The sequence below is a fragment of the Bufo bufo genome, chromosome 7 (genome assembly GCF_905171765.1).
Source record: "Bufo bufo chromosome 7, aBufBuf1.1, whole genome shotgun sequence".
In the NCBI taxonomy this organism is placed as follows: Eukaryota; Metazoa; Chordata; class Amphibia; order Anura; family Bufonidae; genus Bufo; species Bufo bufo.
Genome location: NC_053395.1, coordinates 10,125,549 through 10,142,393, shown reverse-complemented (window position 1 = coordinate 10,142,393; position 16,845 = coordinate 10,125,549). Strand labels below are relative to the sequence as shown.

General features: G+C 47.9%; 1 protein-coding gene across 1 annotated transcript; it reads left to right on the top strand.

Annotated features, from left to right (window-relative positions):
- The first annotated feature begins 610 nt into the window (after nt 1-610).
- On the top strand, nt 611-1,389 carry UBE2T (ubiquitin conjugating enzyme E2 T). Its single transcript, XM_040439962.1, has one exon. It carries the CDS (start codon nt 647-649, stop codon nt 1,190-1,192), a length of 546 nt encoding a protein of 181 aa, XP_040295896.1. The 5' UTR covers nt 611-646; the 3' UTR covers nt 1,193-1,389.
- The last annotated feature ends 15,456 nt before the right edge of the window (nt 1,390-16,845 follow it).

Sequence of the window (16,845 nt, the reverse complement as noted above, 5' to 3'; positions counted from 1 at the left end):
CTTGCGTTAAAGTTTTCCGGTGTTGAGTTTCGTCCTAAGGGCTCAATACCGGAAAACACTGATCAGTTTTATCCCCATGCATTCTGAATGGAGAGCGATCCGATCAGGACGTCTTCAGTTCAGTCTTTTTAGGACAGAGATAAACCTGCAGCATGCTACGGTTTTATCTCCGGCCCAAAAAACCAAACACTTGTCTGAATGCCGGATCTGGCATTTTTTTTCCATAAGAATGTGTTATTGCCGGATCCGGCATTCAAAATACTGGAATGCCGGATCTGTCCCTCCGGTCTGCGCATGCGCACACTGAAAAAAAAGAATAATAAATGCCGGATCCGTTTTTCCAGATGACACCGGAAAGACGGATCAGGATCCTGATCAGTTGGCCTACGTTTTGCCGGATCCGGCAGGCAGTTTCTGCGACAGAACTGCTTGCCGCCGGATCACTCTGCCTGACAGTAGCCTGAGTCCTGCCCTCACACACGGCTCTGACAGAAACCTTCGGACTTTCCCGCCCTTTGCTATCAGGTCAGTCACTGGTTGGGCGAAGTCACGTGACATCCCCTCCTCACAGACTCAGCTTTGCCGCGCTTTTTTGAGAGGAGCCGCTCGCTTCAGACACTGTCACAGCGCCGCCATTTTGTGAGAGATGCAGCGGCAGTCACGTCTGAAACGGGAGCTGCAGCTCCTCAGCACCGAGCCGCCCTCCGGGGTCAGCTGCTGGCAGGTGGAAGATAAGATGGACGAGCTGCGGGCTCAGGTGGTGGGCGGCTCGGGCTCTCCCTACGAGGGCGGCGTGTTCAGCCTGGAGATCGTGGTGCCGGAGAGATACCCCTTCGAGCCCCCTCGGGTGCAGTTTGTCACCCCTATCTACCACCCGAACATAGACACTGCGGGCAGGATCTGTCTGGACATCCTGAAGCCCCCGCCTAAGGGCGCCTGGCGGCCCGCCCTCAACCTGTCGTCCGTCCTCACCTCCATTCAGCTGCTCATGAACGAGCCGAACCCGGAGGACCCCCTCATGGCGGACATCGCCCGGGAGTACAAGTACCACAGGGCAGCGTACACCGCCAATGCCCGGAGCTGGACGGAGAAACACGCCAAGCCCCGGGACACCGCCGACGGACTGTCCCAGAAACGGCGCAGCGCGGACCCCCCCGAGCCCGCCAAAAAGCCCAGGCCAGGCCCCCCATAACGTGACGTCACGGCAGTCCTCTCCCTCTCCGCCAGGTGGCAGTCAAGGTTTGGTGTGTGTATTGTGTGAGGCCGGAGTCCTACAGGGAGGGGTCACGTGACGACAGCACACTGTTCACACTATGAAAACCGCAGGCTTCCCAGGGACGTTGTGCAGACTTGCTTGGAGTTCAAGGCGGGAAACTGTGCCTATTAGGGCATGCTGGGAATTGTAGTACTGCTACAGCTGGAGGCCGCAGGTTGCACATCTCTGCTTTAGGGCACATGGAGATCTTATGGACACTTGTTTGTAATCAATGTGAATGGACGTTAAGTTGCCGGTACCGTCAATTGGCAGCGGTTTCGGACAGAAGCCTGTGGATCCCTAAGGCTCAGTTCACATGGAGGAGTCTGCACTGCCCCCCGCGGCTGCTAGCTCAATTGTCAGTGGTAGTCCACGTCTTCGCTAATTCAGCTTCAAAGTGTACATGGCTTACCAGACCACGCCAAGGAAGGACACATGGAAGCCGTGGCATGTGACTGGACTCATTGACTGGGACTAAAGCTGTGGTCAGATCCTCCACATGGAGAACCGGGGCAGAGTCTCTTTCCGAAACAGCACGTTGGTGTTGCCACGTTTTTACGGCAGCACCAGGTTCTTGGTCACAGTCCTTACCGGATACCCAGCCGCCCAGACAACCTGTACAGACGACATATACAAGGCAGTACAGACGCCGCCTCTAAGACCTCATCCCCTGCGGTTAACCCCTAGGGTGCAATGGCCATGGATTCCGGAATATTGATTGGTGGTTGTGGCAACTGGGGGACTGAAAAAGGCGGCCATGTCTGACATCTGCCTGTGTGTCCTGTGGCCGGACAGCTCTGTACAGGAACGTCACCGCGATCACGACGATGGTGTCAAACACTTTTCTGCTGTTTTTGAGGGGTTTTGCATTTTTTTATTTTTTTTGTGTGTTTAGAAGGCAAAAAATGTCAGCTCCAGATGTTGCATGGACGTCTGTGACATATTAAATGCAGGACAAAAGGGCTTTTTCTCTGTAGTGCAGTTTTTTCACCCATGAGGTGCATTTGTTTGTTTTGTTTTTTTTCTAAATTGGAGCATGTTTTAGTTTCCCTACAGACTCGCTATAGAAATTGCCAAAATTGTGTTTCTTACAAGCAAAAAAAACAACTAAGGGCTCTTTCACACTTGCGTTCTTGTCTTCCGGCATAGAGTTCCGTCGTCGGGGCTCTATGCCGGAAGAATCCTGATCAGGATTATCCTAATGCATTCTGAATGGAGTGAAATCCGTTCAGGATGTCTTCAGTTCAGGAACGGAACGTTTGTTGGCCGGAGAAAATACCGCAGCATGCTGCGCTTTTTGCTCCGGCCAAAAATCCGGAACACTTGCCGCAATGCCGGATCCGGAATTAATGCCCATTGAAAGGCATTGATCCGGATCCGGCCTTAAGCTAAATGTCGTTTCGGCGCATTGCCGGAGCCGACATTTAGCTTTTTCTGAATGGTTACCATGGCTGCCGGGACGCTAAAGTCCTGGCAGCCATGGTAAAGGGGAGCGGGAGAGCAGTATACTTACCGTCCGTGCGGCTCCCCAGGCGCTCCAGAGTGACGTCAGGGCGCCCCAAGCACATGGATCATGTGATCGCATGGACACGTCATCCATGTGCATGGGGCGCTCTGACGTCATTCTGGAGCGCCCCGGGAGCCGCACGGACTGTAAGTATACCGCTCCCCGCTCCTACTATGGCAACCAGGACTTTAATAGCGTCCTGGGTGCCATAGTAACACTGAAAGCATTTTGAAGACGGTTCCGTCTTCAAATGCTTTCAGTACACTTGCGTTTTTCCGGATCCGGAGTGTAATTCCGGCAAGTGGAGTACATGCCGGATCCGGACAACGCAAGTGTGAAAGAGGCCTAAAGTGTGTATGGCAGCTACAAACCTGGATCTACTTTCACCTGATACATATTCAGGAGCGGCCGGACTTTGTGTTAGAGTACATGTAGGGGGCAAAACTCGTAACGGAAGACAGCTGTCAGTATCTTGAGTCCACACTACAGCTAATGCATTGACTTGACAAAGAGCAGCTGTCAGCATGATCAACCCTATTAAACCAGGCATGCAGCTTGGTAGGGTTGATTATGCTCAGTGAAACAATAGCTTTGTTCTGTCTGTTGGAAGAACTGCCGGTGAGAGAGCTGCGTTATTTTTTTAGTAATATGCAAATCAGCTGGTTAGAGCACCAAGGCGCTGGCTGGGGCCCTTGGAGCACTGTTTTTGTAACGCTTCCCCTTGATTGGCAGGGCTAGACAATTAAGGGAGGGGGGGGGGGTGCCCAGTTCAGAAGGGTGTTATAAAAGCAGTGCTCCGAAGGCTGTGGCCAGCTCCTTGGTGCTTGCATATTACTTAAAATGCCGCAATCTCGGCAACAGTTCTACCTATAAACATAAGGTATTGCTTTTATCAGCATGATCAACCCCTCCAGGCTGCACGTCTGCTTTAGTAGAGCTGATCATGGTTACATATAGTCTTTAACCCCTTCAGCCATTGGAATTTCACAGTGGCTGAGTAAAAGTATAGAGCCGGCCGCTGCAGTGAGCCCGCTCCATACACAGCGGGTGGCGGCTGTATAATACAACAGGCACCCGGCCGCAATGACGAGACACAGCGAACCCGGCGATACCACATACACAGTTTTTCTAGTGTTTTTAACACTGAGTAAAAAAAACTTTAATTTTTACTGTCATTTTCTGCACATGGCATTATCATGATTTATAATGCTGTGTGTCTCTGCTTGACCTTACTTCTAGAGGATCATAGTGACCTAAAGCCATCTATATAATCCTGTAGAAGTAAGGTCAAGCAGAGACGCACAGCGTTATAAATCCGTATAATGCCGTGCGCTCCTGCAAGTCTAGAATGGCGGATCAAGCTCACACATGTGGTTCCCGCAGTGGACTCCCTCGTCTGAAACAACCCTAAGGGCTCATTCACACGACTGTATGGCCGTCGTGCCCGTGTTGTGGACTTGGGTCAGTGATCCACAAAAGATAAAACCTGTACAAAAAGATAAGGGGGCACACCTACATCTGGATTCACACAAAAAACTAGCCAATATATTAAAATAGTTTATTTCATATAACAAATTAGGTACCTGATTAATCGCACTAACATAACATAAAATACAATTGTTAAAATAATATCACATAAAACCACACTAAGGGTTTGATTTGTAATTAGATCGCGAACTTCAGTCTTAGATTCAATGCCGGGTTCAGGGTTTTAAGTTTCAACCAATGAATTGGTGAATGCGGTCTCTTTAATGGTCTGCGGTTTATTCAATATAAAGGATTCCACTAATTTAGGGATTACTGAATAAATAGAACAGCCTCTTGGTTTGCGGTATATAGTTTCTCACCGCTTTGACTTTGATTTCACAGTTGCAGCCTTGCTGTTACACGGTGATTAATTGCAACAAGTTACTCACTGTCTTTCTGTGCTTAACGTGGCGTCCCACGTGTTGTCAGCACATGCGGTCTTACCTCCGATCAGCTTTAAAGTGAGTTAAAAAACTGTTTTTAAACAAGGAAACAGTCCGCTTTGACGCCGGGGTCGATAGGTGGTTAGACCCGCTTTGAAATCCAGCGTACCTTTTGTGTCTTTTTGTTATGCAAGACAAGACAGGACTTTCATTTCTTTTGCTGTAGATGTTCGGATATTTTTGCAAATCCCACGGCGGTGGGCAGAAGGTATGCTGCGATCTTCTTCTTGTGTACACAAGTCTCTAAGCTAAGAAGAAAATCGCAGCATACCTTAGGCTTGAGAAAGGCTCACATACAGAGCCGAAACGTCGCTTGTCCCATATGGGTAAATAAAGATTTTTTTTCACTTTTTACTTTCTGGAGTGCTGCCCTTTTTCGTAATTTTTGTCTATTTGGATTGGCTTATATCCACACTGGGCCAGCTGCACCCGCTTCTATACCATTGACGGTGCTGCCACTGAACTTTTTGTTTATATATATATATTTATATATTAAAGAGCTACAAACTCTGGAGCGCCTCCACACATTATATTGTCCTACACATTCAAAACGACCCTTAAAGGGAACCTGTCACCTGGATTTTGGGTATAGAGCTGAGGACATAGGTTGCTAGATGGCCACTGGCACATCCGTAATATCCAGTCCCCATAGCTCTGTGTGATTTTATTGTGTCAAAATACGATTTTATAGATATGTAAATGAACCTTAGAGGAGTCCTGTCTCCTCCATGCTTCAGAGAGGAGTCCGGCGTTCTCGGACTCTGAGCCCAGCCATGCCCACTGTGAAGGAGCCCATCACCGCCCCGAATCCTCCAAATCTCCACCTTGCTTCCCGACGACACAAACCTAGAGCGCCGTAATCTCGCGATGTGCGAACTAGCGCATGCGCATTTCTTTCCTTGAGGCTAATTTAGCTCTATACACAAAATCCAGGTGACAGGTTCCCTTTAACCTACCTACAGAAATCAGCAGATGGCTGTGAGATTCAGAATCTGCCATTTCTGTCCTTTTTTTTTTTTTTTTTTTTTTTTTTACTAATTTTGCTTTCCTCACCTGCATTCTTTTAAAGGGTTTCTATCACTTGGTATGACATAATTAGCTGTCAGACACTAGCGATCTGCTAGTGTCTGCTCTGGCCAACCATCCTACTATAATCACTTGTGGGGCAGCGGTTTTGCTAAAAAACTAACTTTTATAAATATGCTAATGAGCCTCTAGGTGCTATGTGGGCGTCATTAGCACCTAGAGGCTCCGTCTACCTTCATACACAGCGGCCGCCCAGCACGTCCCTCCAGCCCGCCCATGTCCTCCTCCGTGTGACGCAGCGGCCGAATTCTCGCGCATGCGCCGTGCGCGGCTGTATTCGGCGCATTTGAGATGTGAGCTCGGAGCGGTCAGACATTCAATGCGCATGCGCCGAATACATCCGCGCATGCGCATTGAATGTCTGACCGCTCCGAGCTGAGATCTCAAATGCGCCGAATACAGCCGCGCATGCGCGAGAATTCGGCCGCTGCGTCACACGGAGGAGGACATGGGCGGGCTGGAGGGACGCGCTGGGCGGCGGCTGTGTATGAAGGTAGACGGAGCCTCTAGGTGCTAATGACGCCCACATAGCACCTAGAGGCTCATTAGCATATTTATAAAAGTTAGTTTTTTAGCAAAACCGCTGCCCCACAAGTGATTATAGTAGGATGGTTGGCCAGAGCAGACACTAGCAGATCGCTAGTGTCTGACAGCTAATTATGTCATACCAAGTGATAGAAACCCTTTAACCTGTATCATAGAGTAAGGTTGCATTAAGAAACCTGACTGTGTGGCCTTACCCTTAGGGCTCGTTCACACGAAGGTGTGCTGCCTGTTGCAGTTTTGCAGATCCGCAATACACGGGCACCATTCCGTGGCCATTCCGCATCATTCATTTCCATGTATCTGCAAATCCGGAGCTGTGGAGTGGAACACTACGGCGTGCTTCCGCATCACAAAAAGATAGAACTTGCTCTATTTTTTTACGGAACAGAAGGATCACGGACCCATTCAAGTGAATGGGTCTGCAATCCCCATGCGCCTGCCCCACGGACGGTGCCCGTGCATTGCGGACCACAATTTGTGGTCCATAGCACGGGCTTTACATGTTCATGTGAACGAGCCCTTCGGGTACTTTCACACTAGCGTTGTTAGAATCCGGAAAGCCGTATACAAACTGAAAGCTTTTTTTAGACTGATCCGGTGAAATACCAGATCTGTCTCATCTGGTATCATCCAGAATAACGGATCCGGTATAATTTTTTTTTCTTCAAAGATCTAAAGAGAAACCCACTCCTCGTATATCCTGGCGCATGCGCAACCCAGAAGACTGGATCCGGCGATGCAGCAATTTCCGGAACACTTGGTACCGGATCCGGCATTAATACGTCTCTATAGAAATTAATTCTGGATCCGGCAAGTGTGGTAGTGTTCCGGTATTTTGTCCGGTCAAATACAGTAGAAGGGACGTAACAGAAGACATCCTGATGCATACTGAACGGATTGCTTTCCATTCAGAATGCATTGGGACAAAACTGATGTGTTTTTTCGGTATTGAGACCCTTTACCGGATTTCAATACCGGAAAAGAATAACGCTAGTGTGTGAAAGTACCCTTAGGCACCTTTCACTCAACCGAGTTTTCCGTGCAGGTGCAATGCATTAAGTGAACGCATGGCACCTGCACTGGATTCTGACCTATACATTCCAATGGGGTCTGTGCACATGAGCGTTCTTTTTCACACATCGGTTCTGCGTTGTGTGAGAATCGCAGCAGGTGGCCCTGCCCTCATAGAAGTGAATGGGGCTTCAGTGAAAAGTGCATCGCAGTCCGCATTCATTGTGTTTTTCACTGATGGTTGCTCGGAGATGTTGTTTCTGAGTCTTCATTATTTATTTATTTATTTTTTTTCACACGTGTGAAAAAAACATTGAAATTGATTTGTATCCGTGTGGGAAAAACTGAACGCAATCACAGACAAAACTGAACTTGCTTGCGAAATGGTGTGAGTTTCACTGCACACACCCTGATACAAGCCTCAGGAAAACGCACCGTGATGAAAACGCCTACAGAAGTCAGATGGACATTTCAACCCCTTTAACCTCTTCCTGACGTCCTCCATACATGGACGGGGGATGTCAGGTCTTTAACGATGGACCCCGGAGCCAGTATATTTGTCATGGCCTTAAACTGTCACCAGGTCTATGATGGTGACCGTGCTGAGACCCCGGCTGTTACATACAGACGGAACAACTGAGGGCCCAGGCCGGTGATCGCTCTGATTGGCTAGTCTGTGAAGTATAAGCTCCAGCTTATACAGTGTATTGTAGAGCCATCAGACCCACTAGCTCTTCAAGAACCAAGTAGGTCTGGATCCAAAAAGTAAAAAAATAAATTAGAATGGCTTGAATAAGGGCTCATGCACACAAATGTACTTTCTTTCTGTTTCCGTTCGTTGTTTTTTTTTTTGCGGACCGTATGCAGAACCATTCACTTCAATGGGGCTGTAAAAAATACAGAAGTTACTCCGCGTGCATTCCGTTTCCGTTTGTCTGCATGGCCCTTCCGCAAAAAAGTAGTGCATGTCCTATTGCTCAGCGTTTACTGAATTAAAGTGGTTCTGTAAGATAGGACATGCACACTAGGGCTGCAGTAAATGATTATTTTAGAAATCGATTATTCTATCGATTATTGTTACGATTAATCGAGTACTCTAATAAGAAAAACCTTCTTAAAATAACGTATTGCTTTATGTTAAAGGGGTTCTGCACTTTGTTTAAACTGATGATCTATCCTCTGGATAGATCATCAGCATCTGACCGGCGGGGGTCAGACACCGTGGACCCCCTCCGATCAGCTGTTTGAGAAGGCAGCGGCGCTCCAGCAGCGCCGCGGCCTTCTCACTGTTTACCAATGGCCGAGTGACGTCACGACTTGTATCAACTGGCCTGGGCGGGGACCAGTTGTCGGACCCCCGCCGATCAGAAGCTGATGATCTAGCCAGAGGATAGATCATCAGTTTAAACAAAGTGCAGAACCCCTGTAAGGAAAATATTAATTATTGAAATTTAGGGTAATCTCAATAATTAATATTCATAAATAGGCGTGAGTCGTCTAGTGATGACTCTGCCTATTTATACCTAAAATACAATATTCTCTAACTAGCTAATTGACTAACTAGGTCCCTCTGTTGCCTATACACTACACTGAACTAACTGCGACTTACTACCACTATACTACGGCGGTCACTAATAACACTATACACTGTATGTTATGAATAAATATTTATCACACAAATAACAATTACAGCCTATTACGCTATATATCTACAGGGTGGGCCATTTATATGGATACACCTTAATAAAATGGGAATGGTTGGTGATATTAACTTCCTGTTTGTGGCACATTAGTATATGTGAGGGGGGAAACTTTTCAAGATGGGTGGTGACCATGGCGGCCATTTTGAAGTCGGCCATTTTGAATCCAACTTTAGTTTTTTCAATAGGAAGAGGGTCATGTGACACATCAAACCTATTGGAAATAGGCAAACTTTTATGTGAATGGTGAAGTTAACAAACAAAACCACCGCTATTGGTCTGACACTAACCCACATTGGATAGATCCCTCCAAGACTGTTGGAACAAAAAAATTGATGGTATGGTGTGGTATATGGGGTACAAAGATAGTGGGGCCATTCTTCATCAATGGAAACCTCAAGGCCACTAGATATGCGAAATTGCTACATGATGATGTGTTTCCCTCTTTATGCACTGAAGCTGGCACCTTCCCTGAGTTTTTCCAGCAAGATGGTGCACCACCACATTATGGGTGTCAGGTCCGAGTTTCCTGGAAAGTGGATTGGTCGTTGTGGGCAAGTTGAATGGCCCCAAGGTCTCCCGATCTGACCCCCTTAGACTTTTATCTTTGGGGTCATATGAAGGCAATCGTCTATGCTGTTAAGATACGAGATGTGCAGCACCTGAAACTACGGATACTGGAAGCCTGTGCTAGCATTTCTCCTGCGGTGTTGCTATCAGTGTGTGAAGAGTGGGAGAAGAGGGTTGCATTGACAATCCAACACAATGGGCAGCACATTGAACACATTTTATAAGTGGTCAGAAACTTGTAAATAACTCATGAAAGAATAAAGTTACGTTAAAACCAAGCACACCATTGTTTTTCTTGTGAAATTCCCAATAAGTTTGATGTGTCACATGACCCTCTTCCTATTGAAAAAACTAAAGTTGGATTCAAAATGGTCACCACCCATCTTGAAAAGTTTCCCCCGTCACACATATATTCCCCCCGTGCCACAAACAGGAAGTTAATGTCACCAACCATTCCCATTTTATTAAGGTGTATCCATATAAATGGCCCACCCTGTGTATATATATATTTACAGATAAATGGTTATAACTATATATATATATATACACGCACGCACCGCAATACAATAATAGCACTACAACAAACACAATACAATCCTAACTACACTACACAATTCCCATTCCACCCCACACACTATCTATACATTACACATACACACATATACATACCAGCAACCCACCCGCCTGGCTACTCACTGTCTCTATGGGGTACAAAGGGTTAATGCAATTGTGGCACTGCAAGGGTTAAAATACATGCAGGCCAGGGATATTTACAGGGAGTGGCACAGCAAGGGTTAACCCAAGATTAGTGGGTTAACACAGGGTCAGGGGTATAGCAGGTGTAGAGCAGCAGTGAAGGGGTTATTAACACACTGCTGTAGGGGTACAAGGCAGGGGCAGTTCAGTAAGGGCAGGTTAATGCAGGAAGGGTTAACCCTGTGCTGCATAAGGGGTTACTACACTGCAGGGCAGGCTACACAGGGTTCTGCAAGGCAGGGGTAGCATGCTGGGGCTGCCAGGTCAGCAGGGGTTAAGGATCTGAGCACTGCCTGCGCTTCCTTCCAGATGGGTTAGGGTTGGGGCAGGTCGGGGGTCACTCCTCCTCTAGCGCAGGGCAGCTTGGCGCATGGCTGCCTGCACTCTCCTATGGGGGGGGACGTCTGGGATTCTGGTCCACGTGGGCTGGTGCGGTGATATGACGTCACCGCACCAGCCCGTGCTCCCAGGCGGGGGGATCCTTTGAGGGGGGGCACCCGGAACTGGGGGGAATATGCTGGCCTCATTATAAATATATTAGGCCTGCACAATATATCTCCAAAGCAATCGTATCGCCAATTGCGATATGGCAATTTGGCCGACCAAATTTGTTTTCGCTTTATAAGACACACTGTGCAGTGCATCTCATAAAGCGATAGTTGACTTTTTATGTGGCTGGCACTGATGTATCGCCGGCCACTATGCTGTACAGCACGGCCGGCGATGCATCAGTTACAGTGCGGGGAGGGGCTGGAGGTAAGTCGCGGCGGGCCCCGCGCACATAACTGTCTTTGTATGCAAAGTCTTTACTGCTGAGACAATCGCTCTCCTATTGATAAAATCACCAGCCTCTGTACTCCCTATGAATGCACTGCAGCGAGCGAGCGGGCCGGCCGGCGCATGACTGACGTCACTCATTAATGAAGCAGGAGCGCGACTGACTGAAGTCATGCGCCGGCCGGCCCGCTCGCTGCAGTGCATTCATAGGGAGTACAGCGGCTGGTGATTTTATCACTAGGAGAGCGATTGTCTCAGCAGTAAAGACTTTGCATACAAAGACAGTTATGTGCACGGTTTAGGACACATGAGGGGACATTAATAAAGTAATGCTGTGACACATAGGGCCATTAGGGGGGGGCCATATAGCATCTTATGCTGGCCCCCCCTCATGGCCCTATGTGCCATAGCACACATCCCCCATAACAGTGCATCATCCACAGATCCCCCCCCCCCATAACAGTGCGTCATCCATAGGTCCCCCATAACAGTGCCATCCAGAGACCCTTCATAACAGTGCCATCCAGAGACCCTTCATAACAGTGCCATCCAGAGACCCTTCATAACAGTGCCATCCAGAGACCCTTCATAACAGTGCCAACCACAGATCCCCCATAGCAATGTCATACCCAGACCACCAATTATTCAAAATCCACCAAAAGCTCACCTTCTGGTTCAAAATCATTTTTTTTTTTCTTATTTTCCTCCTCAAAAACCTAGGTGCGTCTTATAAAGCAAAAAAATACGGTACCTGGGTGACTGGTCACGGCAGGGGCTCCTGTGGTGGCGTCAGCGGCTCATACGGGAAAATCCAAGCAAATAGACCTCTAGCACAATTCCCTTAAAATATCGTATCGCATATCGTTATCGCAATCGCACAAAATTCCCATATCGTGCAGCCCATATATATATTATATATAAAAACCTGGGGCATATTATAAAAATATATATACACATACCCAGACATACCTGTGGCAATGCATGGCCACAACCTGGCGGAATACAAATCTATCCCCACATATACTGGCCACATTTAGGATAATATAAGTATATACATATAGATAATTGGGCACATCCATATACACATATATATATATACACACACACACATCTACACAACATCTCGGGGACCGCCATGGCAGATATGTATATACAGATGTATGTAATAACTGGGGCATACATGCTTCTCTCTCATATATACAGTTGCAAGAAACAGTATGTGAACCCTTTGGAATGATATGGATTTCTGCACAAATTGGTCATAAAATGTGATCTGATCTTCATCTAAGTCACAACAATAGACAATCACAGTCGGCTTAAACTAATAACACACAAAGAGTTAAATGTTACCATGTTTTTATTGAACACACCATGTAAACATTCACAGTGCAGGTGTATTATTAGTTTAAGCAGACTGTGATTGTCTATTGTTGTGACTTAGATGAAGATCAGATCACATTTTATGACCAATTTGTGCAGAAATCCAGATCATTCCAAAGGGTTCACATACTTTTTCTTGCAACGTAACGTCGTGTGTGTGTGTGTGTGTGTATGTATGTATGTGTGTGTATGTGTATATATATATATATATATATATACACTGCTCAAAAAAATAAAGGGAACACTTAAACAACACAATGTAACTCCAAGTCAATCGCACTTCTGTGAAATCAAACTGTCCACTTAGGAAGCAACACTGAGTGACAATCAATTTCACATGCTGTTGTGCAAATGGGATAAACAACAAGTGGAAATTATAGGCAATTAGCAAGACACCCCCAATAAAGGAGTGGTTCTGCAGGTGGTGACCTGACCACTTCTCAGTTCCTATGCTTTCTGGCTGATGTTTTGGTCACTTTTGAATGCTGGCGGTGCTTTCACTCTAGTGGTAGCATGAGACGGAGTCTACAACCCACACAAGTGGCTCAGGTAGTGCAGCTTATCCAGGATGGCACATCAATGCGAGCTGTGGCAAGAAGGTTTGCTGTGTCTGTCAGCGTAGTGTCCAGAGCATGGAGGCGCTACCAGGAGACAGGCCAGTACATCAGGAGACGTGGAGGAGGCCGTAGGAGGGCAACAACCCAGCAGCAGGACCGCTACCTCCGCCTTTGTGCAAGGAGGAACAGGAGGAGCACTGCCAGAGCCCTGCAAAATGACCTCCAGCAGGCCACAAATGTGCATGTGTCTGCTCAAACGGTCAGAAACAGACTCCATGAGGGTGATATGAGGGCCTGACGTCCACAGGTGGGGGTTGTGCTTACAGCCCAACACCGTGCAGGACGTTTGTCATTTGCCAGAGAACAACAAGATTGGCAAATTCGCCACTGGCGCCCTGTGCTCTTCACAGATGAAAGCAGGTTCACACTGAGCACATGTGACAGAGTCTGGAGACGCCGTGGAGAACGTTCTGCTGCCTGCAACATCCTCCAGCATGACCGGTTTGGCATTGGGTCAGTAATGGTGTGGGGTGGCATTTCTTTGGAGGGCCGCACAGCCCTCCATGTGGTCGCCAGAGGTAGCCTGACTGCCATTAGGTACCGAGATGAGATCCTCAGACCCCTTGTGAGACCATATGCTGGTGCGGTTGGCCCTGGGTTCCTCCTAATGCAAGACAATGCTAGACCTCATGTGGCTGGAGTGTGTCAGCAGTTCCTGCAAGATGAAGGCATTGATGCTATGGACTGGCCCGCCCGTTCCCCAGACCTGAATCCAATTGAGCACATCTGGGACATCATGTCTCGCTCTATCCTCCAACGTCACGTTGCACCACAGACGGTCCAGGAGTTGGCAGATGCTTTAGTCCAGGTCTGGGAGGAGATCCCTCAGGAGACCGTCCGCCACCTCATCAGGAGCATGTACAGGCGTTGTAGGGAGGTCATACAGGCACGTGGAGGCCACACACACTAATGAGCCTCATTTTGACTTGTTTTAAGGACATTACATCAAAGTTGGATCAGCCTGTAGTGTGTTTTTCCACTTTAATTTTGAGTGTGACTCCAAATCCAGACCTCCATGGGTTGAAAAATTTGATTTCCATTTTTTAATTTTTGTGTGATTTTGTTGTCAGCACATTCAACTATGTAAAGAACAAAGTATTTCAGAAGAATATTTAATTAATTCAAATCTAGGATGTGTTATTTTTCTGTTCCCACAGGGTGTCCAGCAGTGGCACATGGAGCCTAATAGGTGGCACAGACTGTCTAAAGGGCTATGAATGGTACAGGGTGCAGGACAGTGCCAGACTGGCAGAGGGCACAAGGCAGCATACTGTTTTATGTTGCCCTGGTGGCAAAGGATTTCAGACAGTGGCTGAATGGCGCCTGGCAGTGAATAGGTGGCACTGCTCGTGTTTGGTGTGCCAACCTGCTGAACAGTGCAGAGTGATTGGCATCACTGGGATAGTACTAGAAGGCAGACAATGGCTGGATATTATATATACATGACCATAGTCAGACTGGCACAGGGTACGCGACCATAGTCAGACTGGCACAGGGTACATGACCATAGACTGGCACAGGGTACACGACCATAGTTAAATGTTGCATGCAATAGGTGGCTGAAAAAGGGGTGTGGTCAATGGGCGGAGTCAAGGGGGCGGCAAAATTAGCTTTTGCCTAGGGTGGCAAAAATCCTTGCACCTGCCCTGGCCACACTCTACTGCCAGCAACAATGCAGACCACCGCCACTCTCTCTACTGCCAGCCACAACGCAGATCACCCGCCACACTCTACTGCCAGCAACAATGCAGACCACCGCTACTCTCTACTGCCAGCCACAACACAGACCACGCCACTCTCTGCCAGTCACAACGCAGACCACGCCACTCTCTGCCAGTCACAACGCAAACCACCGCCACTCTCCGCCAGCCACAACGCAGACCACCGCCACTCTCTCTACTGCCAACCACAACGCAGACCACCGCCACTCTCTCTACTGCCAGCCACAACGCAGACCACCGCCACTCTCTCTACTGCCAGCAACAATGCAGACCACCGCCACTCTCTACTGCCAGCCTCTGCAGCCACAACACAGACCACCGCCACTCTCTTTACTGCCAGCCACAACGCAGACCACCGCCACTCTCTTTACTGCCAGCCACAACGCAGACCACCGCCACTCTCTCTACTGCCAGCCTCAACGCAGACCACCGCCACTCTCTGCTAGCCACAACGCAGACCACCGCCACTCTGCCAGCCACAACACAGACCACCGCCACTCTCTTTACTGCCAGCCACAACGCAGACCACCGCCACTCTCTACTGCCAGCCACAACGCAGACCACCGCCACTCTCTACTGCCAGCAACAATGCAGACCACCACCACTGAAGTGTAGGGTGCTGAGTTGGGAGGCCACGGAGCGGCGAGTGACAAGCTTTACTTCACTCCCGCTCTGTGGACACAATTTTTGCATTGAGGATTTTTTTCTGTCAAATGACTTGATTAAATAGAGTAATCGTTTCAGCCCTAATGCACACACAGCGGTAATGGTACAGAGATATTCTTAATGAAAATCTGATTCAGAGCTCTGGACCGAAGGTTCACCTTCCAACAAAACAACTGTCCTTGAGGGGCCCAGCCAGAGCCGTGAACCCAATATCTCTGGAGAGACCTGGAAATGACAGTCCACCGACGGCCCCCGTCCAACCAGAGGATCTGCAGAGAAGAGCGGCCGAAAATCCCCAAATCCAGGTGTAAACCTTGTGGCATCATCTTCAAGAAGACCGGAGGCTGGAATCGCTGCCAATGGGGGCAAAGACTTATGTCCCGAGTAAAGGGGCTGAAGACAATGTGAGATTTTAGTTTTTCCTTTTTAATAAATTAGCAAAGATTTCTAACCTTCTTTTTTTTTATTTCAGCACAAAATGTGAAAAAAAAGAAAGGGTGTGAAGACTTTCCAAATGCAGTATACTTTATATACGTGACTGCAGTATTAGGCCCCTTTCACACGGGCGAGATTTCCACGCGGTTGCGATGCGCGAGGTGAACGCATTGCACCCGCACTGAATCCGGACCCATTCATTTCTATGGGGCTGTGCACATGAGCGGTGATTTTCGCGCATCACTTGTGCGTTGAGTGAAAATCGCAGCATGCTCCTCTTTGTGCGTTTTCCACGCAACGCAGGCCCCATAAAAGTGAATGGGGCTGCGTGGAAATCGCAAGCAAGTGCGGATGCAGTGCGATTTTCATGCACGGTTGCTAGGAGACGATCGGGATGGGGACCCGATCATTATTATTTTACCTTATAACATGGTTATAAGGGAAAATAATAGCATTCTTAATACAGAATGCATTGTAAAATAGGGCTGGAGGGGTTAAAAAATAAATAATTAACTCCCCTTAATCCACTTGTTCGCGCAACCCGGGTTCTTTTCAGTCTTTATCTCTGCTGTGCACAGGAAAAGGACCTGCGGTGACGTCACTACGCTCATCACATGAGCCATCACCATGGTAAAAGATCATGTGATGGACCATGTGATGAGCGCAGTGACGTCATCAAAGGTCCTATTCCTCAAAGAAGAAGACAGAAGAGATGCCGGCTGCGCAAACAAGTGGATTAAGGTGAGTTAAATCATTTTTTATTTTTTTTTAACCCCTCCAGCCTCATTTTTCCCTATGTTATAAGGGAAAATAATACAATCTACACAACACCTAACCCAAACCCGAAC